The 9192-nt window shown below is 40.9% G+C and overlaps 1 protein-coding gene across 1 annotated transcript in view; it reads left to right on the top strand.

Moving 5' to 3' along the window:
• The first annotated feature begins 3149 nt into the window (after nucleotides 1–3149).
• Nucleotides 3150–9192, top strand: part of lipca (lipase, hepatic a) — a 32742-nt gene continuing 26699 nt past the window's right edge. Inside the window, 1 exon segment of the mRNA XM_071401711.1 lies at nucleotides 3150–3324. Coding sequence (XP_071257812.1) covers nucleotides 3163–3324 — 162 coding nt within the window. The 5' untranslated portion in view covers nucleotides 3150–3162.

The following is a 9192-nucleotide window of genomic DNA, read 5'->3' as shown; positions in this document are numbered from 1 at the left end:
CAAAACAACGGTTGATTACTTTTTGCAAATCCAATACATTTTACACAGATTCCACTTCACAAATGACGTTGGAACAAAGTTGATTCAACCAGTTTGTGCCCAGTGGGATGTGTACTGGCATTGGACCAAGACAAATTGGACCAAGACAAAGCAGAATAAAGTACACCATGAGCCCAACTTCCAGAATTCTGCAAATACTGAGGTAAATACTCAGGTAAGTTGAGACAGAGTACATTGTAAAGTGGAACAGACAAAATATATGATTGTCAGTATGATTTCTTTGAAACTGATACCATTTTGGCAATTCGGCAGATTTTAGACCCGGAACAGATACTTTAAGTATTATGATTTTTTTTGTTGCTGTATGGTGTTCTAAATTACTTTTGAAGAACTCAGCCACTAGCATAACTGATGTATGCATAACCATAACCATAGTGATTTAGATAAGCACAGACACAAAGCAAACAGAAGTTGAAATAGTAGAACTAAGATTGTTAGTGCTTTAATCCCTTTTGTTGAAGAGATATTGATTCAAACTAAGACAATGGAGGATGAGATAGAACTGACAAATGAAGACATTTTTTCCAGAAGGTTCCAGTAAACTGAGGAAACACTAACAGGCATGGTTAACACTAACAAAACCTTGGGTTCATCCAGGATCTTTGCTTTCTGCTACAAAACCGTCTGACAATCAGCCCATTCTTCCACCCACCATAACACATCTATTCTAATACATACATAACACATCTGACGACAGCCAATCAGGACCTGACTTGTCTCCCTTTCCCAGGTGCCCCTGCTCCTACTTTTTCCTACTCTGAGTACAAAATGTTCTTTACTCTCTTCTCAAGCCAACCCTAACTTCATGAATCACCCCCTGCACATGTCTTCAGTAAGGGTCTCACCTCCAGCTCACACTCTGCTTAAATAATTCCAACTCCCCTCTTCTATTAGCCTTATTCAGCTGCTGTGCTCTCCACCTGAAGTGTGTGTGTATGTAGGATTACCTGGGAGTCTGTGTCGACACCATGGCTCTGGTCCAGGTGCTCAGAGTCCTGTGCTGCCTGCTGCTCACTTATCACATGGGTGATGCCAGGAGAATCAAGGGAAGTGTAACAGGTGAGTGTCTGATTTGTCACTTATAAGGAACTTCAATCCTGGGTTGGGTGTTAATCAAAAATATGTTTAAGCCTTACTATAAAGACTACAGGCCATACTTTATAAAATACAAAGAGGTACTTAAATATATTTGCTGCCCCTGGGTGGAAACAATTGATGTATATACGTAAACCCTGGATTGCTGATGCTGTGTATTGGCCATTGAGAGGATTTGTAGCACCCGGTTGGCCATGTTGACACTCCCCAGTAGGAGCAGTCCTCCATAGGAATGAATGGAATTCTACAGTATTTAAATGACATGTTTCAAGGACAAAATGACACGTATTGAAGTATTTTTTTTGTAGTGGGGACAGTAATGTTAGTAATCTAAAGAAATTATACTTTAAGGAAAATGTTTTATGTTATATATATTTTTTCATTTTAGATTATTTTGTTTAGGTCACATAATGTAATTTCAAACTATTAGAATAGATGTGTTATGTATGTATTAGAATAGATGTGTTATGTATGTATTAGAATAGATGTGTTATGTATGTATTAGAATAGATGTGTTATGTATGTAATAGAATAGATGTGTTATGTATGTATTAGAATAGATGTGTTATGTATGTATTAGAATAGATGTGTTATGTATGTATTAGAATAGATGTGTTATGTATGTATTAGAATAGATGTGTTATGTATGTATTAGAATAGATGTGTTATGTATGTATTAGAATAGATGTGTTATGTATGTATTAGAATAGATGTGTTATGTATGTATTAGAATAGATGTGTTATGTATGTATTAGAATAGATGTGTTATGTATGTATTAGAATAGATGTGTTATGTATGTATTAGAATAGATGTGTTATGTATGTATTAGAATAGATGTGTTATGTATGTATTAGAATAGATGTGTTATGTATGTATTAGAATAGATGTGTTATGTATGTATTAGAATAGATGTGTTATGTATGTATTAGAATAGATGTGTTATGTATGTATTAGAATAGATGTGTTATGTATGTATTAGAATAGATGTGTTATGTATGTATTAGAATAGATGTGTTATGTATGTATTAGAATAGATGTGTTATGTATGTATTAGAATAGATGTGTTATGTATGTATTAGAATATATGTGTTATGTATGTATTAGAAATTCTAATACATACATAACACATCTATTCTAATTTAGAATAGATGTGGCAAAAAACAAATGTAGATATTAATATTAATAAATGCAACAGCTTCCAAAATATTATTTTACTGTGGTGGGGGAGTGTCAAGATGCATGGTGGCTTCAATACAGTGCCCCCTATTAGTCATCTAATGTTGTGAAATTGTTAGATATTACTTGTGTTTAGCAGATGTTGCTGCACTGTCGGAACTAGAAGCACAAGCATTTTCTGCTACACCAGCAATAACATCTGCTAAACACGTGTATGTGACCAATACAATTTGGTATTGGCGAAAATAAAACAAACACTGTGCATATAAAATATAAACAAATATTTAAAAAATAGGTATAAAAGATTAATATTAATATAAAATATACAAAAAATACAGTCAGTTGTATGAACAAAAAAATAAAAATCTACCATCTCTAAGTGCTGTTTCCCAACTCATATTTCTTGCAATTACAAATGAAAGCTGGATTACAGCATCACCACACAAAGTTATACTGTATATTGGGAAGTGTCTCTTGTCTAGTGTCCACTCATGGTCAAACTAGACAAGGAATACACAGACTCTAGTCACGAATTAACACTTACCAGAACAAAAAAATCAGTGCAGAGGTTGAGTGGACAGGGGAATCAATTCCTAAATCAATGAGTTTGAACCCTGTGCTGTTCAATAATCAGGTATGTATGAAATGCACATGCATGAAAATGCTTGTTCTACCACTCTATACACAATAATCTGCTGTTGTACTTCAAAACACATTATTGTCAAATATAAAATCCTAAAACATTATACATTTTTACTCTATTATTACTCTGCATTGACCATGTTTGTATTTTGTTTACATTTGTAGTGGACCCAAAGCCTGTCCTGAGAATGAAGATGCCTCACATTACCAGCACAGTCTTCAAGCTCTACTCTGATGGTGCTAAAGACATGGAGGACTGGTGCACGGTGGAGGCTTTCAGACCTCATACTCAGACCTCCTGTGGTTTCAACAGCAGTCCTCCTCTCATCATCATCACCCACGGATGGTCGGTACGGCCTGTTCTCTCCTCTCCTCCTGGCTCAACTAGTGATGACACGTACATAACATGGCCATTAGCTCCTATGTAAAACAAATCACTAATGGATGGTAGATGCACAAAATGATATATAGTGGAGGGCCAGATATAATATGGTGGCAGTTCTTCTTATTTTACTCAGTTGTTGCTCTGCACTTCAGATGCAGGCCGGTAATCTGATGGAAACTGTAGTAAATTGGGGGAATTAAGTTATATAGATTTGTATGGTCCCTTACAATAAAATGTGAGCCAAATGAGTAGGGTTGCAAAGCTACAGGTGAAAAGTTACCGGAATCTTCTATACTTTTGGTAATGAACAGGTAATATATCAAATCAAATCAAACTTTATTTGCCACATGCGCCAAATACAACAAGTGTAGACTTTACCGTGAAATGCTTACTTACAAGCACTTAACCAACAATGCAGTTCAAGAAGAAGAAAATATTTACCAAGTAGGCTAAAATAAAAAGTAGTAATAAAAAGTAACACAATAAGAATAACAATAACGAGGCTATATACAAGAGGAATTGGTACTGAGTCAGTGTGCAGGGGTACAGGCTAGTTGAGGTAATCTGTACATGTAGGTGGGGGCAAAGTGACTATGCATAGATAACAAACAAACAGCGAGGAGCAGCAGTGTACGGGGGGGGTCGTCAATGTAAATTGTCCGGTGGCAATTTTTATGAATTGTTCAACAGTCTAATGGCTTGGGGGTAGAAGCTGTTGTGGAGTAACTGGAGTCTCTGACAATTTTATGGGCTTTCCTCTGACACCGCCTATTATATAGGTCCTGGATGGCTTGGCCCCAGTGATGTCCTGGGTCGTTCGCACTACCCTCTGTAGCGCCTTATGTTCAGATGCCGAGCAGTTACCATACCAGGCGGTCAGGATGCTCTCGATGGTGCAGCTGTAGAAACTTTTGAGTATCTGGGGACCCATGCCAAATCTTTTCAGTCTCCTGAGGGGGAAAAGGTTTTGTCGTGTCCTCTTCACAACTGTCTTGGTATGTTTGGACCATGATAGCTTGTTGTTGATGTGGATACCAAGGAACTTGAAACTCTCGACCCACTCCACTACAGCCCCGTCGATGTTAATGGGGGCCTGTACGGCCTGCCTTTTCATGTAGTCCACGATCATCTCCTTTGCTCACATGGAGGGAGAGGTTGTTGTCCTGGCACCACACTGCCAGTTCTCTGACCTCCTCCCTATAGGCCATCTCATCATTGTTGGTGATCAGGCGTACCACTGTTGTGTCGTCAGCAAACTTAATGATGGTGTTGGAGTCGTGTTTGACCACGCAGTAGTAGGTGGACAGGGAATACAGGAGGGGACTAAGTACACACCCCTGTGGGGCCCCAGTGTTAAGGATCAGCGTGGCAGACGTGTTAACTTTTGTAATTTATACTTGAATAACTTCTAGAAATGTATTCATACAGTTGAAGTCGGAAGTTTACATACACTTAGGTTGGAGTCATTAAAACTTGTTTTTCAACCACTCCACAAATTTCTTGTTAACAAACTATAGTTTGGCAAGTCGGTTAGGACATCTACTTTGTGCATGACACAAGTAATTTTTCCAATAATTGTTTACAATCAATCAATTTATTTCAATTTTTTTTTTTTTTTTATATAGCCCTTCGTACATCAGCTAATATCTCGAAGTGCTGTACAGACACCCAGCCTAAAACACCAAACAGCTAGTAATGCAGGTGTAGAAGCACGGTGGCTAGGAAAAACTCCCTAGAAAGGCCAAAACCTAGGAAGAAACCTAGAGAGGAACCAGGCTATGAGGGGTGGCCAGTCCTCTTCTGGCTGTGCCGGGTGGAGATTATAACAGAACTATGCCAAGATGTTCAAAAATGTTCATAAGTGACAAGCATGGTCAAATAATAATCATGAATAATTTTCAGTTGGCTTTTCATAGCCGATCATCAAGAGTTGAAAAACAACAGGTCTGGGACAGGTGGCGGTTCCATAACCGCAGGCAGAACAGCTGAAACTGGAATAGCAGCAAGGCCAGGCGGACTGGGGACAGCAAGGAGTCACCACGGGCGGCAGTCCCGACGCATGGTCCTAGGGCCCAGGTCCTCCGAGAGAAAGAAAGAGAGAAGGAGAAAATTAGAGAGAGCCAAGATTTTCAAAATTTCCATAAATGACAAGCATGGTCAAATAATAATCAGGAATAAATCTCAGTTGGCTTTTCATAGCCGATCATTAAGAGTTGAAAACAGCAGGTCTGGGACAGGTAGGGGTTCCATAACCGCAGGCAGAACAGTTGAAACTGGAATAGCAGCAAGGCCAGGCGGACTGGGGACAGCAAGGAGTCACCACGGCCGGTAGTCCCGACGTATGGTCCTAGGGCTCAGGTCCTCCGAGAGAAAGAAAGAGAGAAGGAGAAAATTAGAGAGAGCCAAGATTTTCAAAATGTTCATAAATGACAAGCATGGTCAAATAATAATCAGGAATAAATCTCAGTTGGCTTTTCATAGCCGATCATTAAGAGTTGAAAACAGCAGGTCTGGGACAGGTAGGGGTTCCGTAACCGCAGGCAGAACAGTTGAAACTGGAATAGCAGCAAGGCCAGGCGGACTGGGGACAGCAAGGTGTCATCATGCCCGGTAGTCCTGACGTATGGTCCTAGGGCTCAGGTTCTCAGAGAGAAAGAGAGAACGAGAGAATTAGAGAGAGCATACTTAAATTCACACAGGACACTGGATAAGACAGGAGAAGTACTCCAGGTAACCAACTGACCCTAGCCCCCCGACACAAACTACTGCAGCATAAATACTGGAGGCTGAGACAGGAGCGGTCAGGAGACACTGTGGCCCCATCCGAAGAAACCCCCGGACAGGGCCAAATAGGAAGGATATAACCCCACCCACTTTGCCAAAGCACAGCCCCCGCACCACTAGAGGGAAATCCTCAACCACCAACTTACAATCCTGAGACAAGGCCGAGTATAGCCCACAAAGGTCTCCACCACAGCACAAACCAAGGGGGGGCGCCAACCCAGACAGGAAGATCACGTCAGTAACTCAACCCACTCAAGTGACGCACCCCTCCTAGGGACGGCATGAAAGAGCACCAGCAAGCCAGTGACTCAGCCCCTGTAACAGGGTTAGAGGCAGAGAATCCCAGTGGAGAGAGGGGAACCGGCCTGGCAGAGACAGCAAGGGCGGTTCGTTGCTCCAGAGCCTTTCCGTTCACCTTCACACTCCTGGGCCAGACTACACTCAATCATATGACCTACTGAAGAGATAAATCTTCAGTAAAGACTTAAAGGTTGAGACCGAGTCTGCGTCTCTCACATGGGTAGGCAGACTGTTCCATAAAAATGGAGATCTATAGGAGAAAGCCCTGCCTCCCGCTGTTTGCTTAGAAATTCTAGGGACAATTAGGAGGCCTGCGTCTTGTGACCGTAGCGTACGTATTGGTATGTACGGCAGGACCAACTCGGAAAGATAGGTAGGAGCAAGCCCATGTAACGCTTTATAGGTTAACAGTAAAACCTTGAAATCAGCCCTTGCCTTAACAGGAAGCCAGTGTAGGGAAGCTAGCACTGGAGTAATATGATCAAATTTCTTGGTTCTAGTCAGGATTCTAGCAGCCGTATTTAGCACTAACTGAAGTTTATTTAGTGCTTTATCCGGGTAGCCGGAAAGTAGAGCATTGCAGTAGTCTAACCTAGAAGTAACAAATGCATGGATTAATTTTTCTGCATCATTTTTGGACAGAAAATTTCTGATTTTTGCAATGTTACGTAGATGGAAAAAAGCTGTCCTTGAAACAGTCTTGATATGTTCGTCAAAAGAGAGATCAGGGTCAAGAGTAACGCCGAGGTCCTTCACAGTTTTATTTGAGACGACTTTACAACCATCAAGATGAATTGTCAGATTTAACAGAAGATCTCTTTGTTTCTTGGGACCTAGAACAAGCATCTCTGTTTTGTCCGAGTTTAAAAGTAGAAAGTTTTCAGCCATCCACTTCCTTATGTCTGAAACACAGGCTTCTAGCGAGGGCAATTTTGGGGCTTCACCATGTTTCATTGAAATGTACAGCTGTGTGTCATCCGCATAGCAGTGAAAGTTAACATTATGTTTTCGAATAACATCCCCAAGAGGTAAAATATATAGTGAAAACAATAGTGGTCCTAAAACGGAACCTTGAGGAACACCGAAATGTACAGTTGATTTGTCAGAGGACAGACCATTCACAGAGACAAACTGATATCTTTCCGACAGGTAAGATCTAAACCAGGCCAGAACTTGTCCGTGTAGACCAATTTGGGTTTCCAGTCTCTCCAAAAGAATGTGGTGATCGATGGTGTCAAAGGCAGCACTAAGGTCTAGTAGCACGAGGACAGATGCAGAGCCTCGGTCTGACGCCATTAAAAGGTCATTTACCACCTTCACAAGTGCAGTCTCAGTGCTATGATGGGGTCTAAAACCAGACTGAAGCATTTCGTATACATTATTTGTCTTCAGAAAGGCAGTGAGTTGCTGCGCAACAGCTTTTTCTAAAATCTTTGAGAGGAATGGAAGATTCGATATAGGCCGATAGTTTTTTATATTTTCCGGGTCAAGGTTTGGCTTTTTCAAGAGAGGCTTTATCACTGCCACTTTTAGTGAGTTTGGTACACATCCGGTGGATAGAGAGCTGTTTATTATGTTCAACATAGGAGGGCCAAGCACAGGAAGCAGCTCCTTCAGCAGTTTAGTAGGAATAGGATCCAGTATGCAGCTTGAAGGTTTAGAGGCCATGATTATTTTCATCATTGTGTCAAGAGATATAGTACTAAAACACTTAAGTGTCTCTCCCGATCCCAGGCCCTCGCAGAGCTGTGCAGATCCAGGACAGCTAAGCCCTGGAGGAATACGCAGATTCAAAGAGGAGTCCGTAATTTGCTTTCTAATGGTCATGATCTTTTCCTCAAAGAAGTTCATGAATTTATTACTGCTGAAGTGAAAGCCATCCTCTCTTGGGGAATGCTGCTTTTTAGTTAGTTTCGCAACAGTATCAAAAAGACATTTTGGATTGTTCTTATTTTCCTCGATTAAGTTGGAAAAGTAGGATGATCGAGCAGCAGTGAGGGCTCTTCGGTACTGCACGGTACTGTCTTTCCAAGCTAGTCGGAAGACTTCCAGTTTGGTGTGGCGCCATTTCCGTTCCAATTTCCTGGAAGCTTGCTTCAAAGCTCGGGTATTTTCTGTATACCAGGGAGCTAGTTTCTTATGACAAATGTTTTTCGTTTTTAGGGGTGCAACTGCATCTAGGGTATTGCGCAAGGTTAAATTGAGTTCCTCAGTTAGGTGGTTAACTGATTTTTGTCCTCTGACGTCCTTGGGTAGGCAGAAGGAGTCTGGAAGGGCATCAAGGAATTTTTGTGTTGTCTGAGAATTTATAGCACGACTTTTGATGCTCCTTGGTTGGGGTCTGAGCAGATTATTTGTTGCGATTGCAAACGTAATAAAATGGTGGTCCGATAGTCCAGGATTATGTGGAAAAACATTAAGATCTACAACATTTATTCCATGGGACAAAACTAGGTCCAGAGTATGACTGTGGCAGTGAGTAGGTCCAGAGACATGTTGGACAAAACCCACTGAGTCGATAATGGCTCCGAAAGACTTTTGGAGTGGGTCTGTGGACTTCTCCATGTGAATATTAAAATCACCAAAAATTAGAATATGATCTGCTATGACTACAAGGTCTGATAGGAATTCAGGAAACTCAGAGAGGAACGCTGTATATGGCCCAGGAGGCCTGTAAACAGTAGCTATAAAAAGTGATTGAGTAGGCTGCATAGATTTCATGACTAGAAGCTCAAAAGACGAAAACGCC

The sequence above is a fragment of the Salvelinus alpinus genome, chromosome 5, assembly GCF_045679555.1.
Source record: "Salvelinus alpinus chromosome 5, SLU_Salpinus.1, whole genome shotgun sequence".
In the NCBI taxonomy this organism is placed as follows: domain Eukaryota; kingdom Metazoa; phylum Chordata; class Actinopteri; order Salmoniformes; family Salmonidae; genus Salvelinus; species Salvelinus alpinus.
This window is presented reverse-complemented; position numbering and strand designations above follow the sequence as displayed.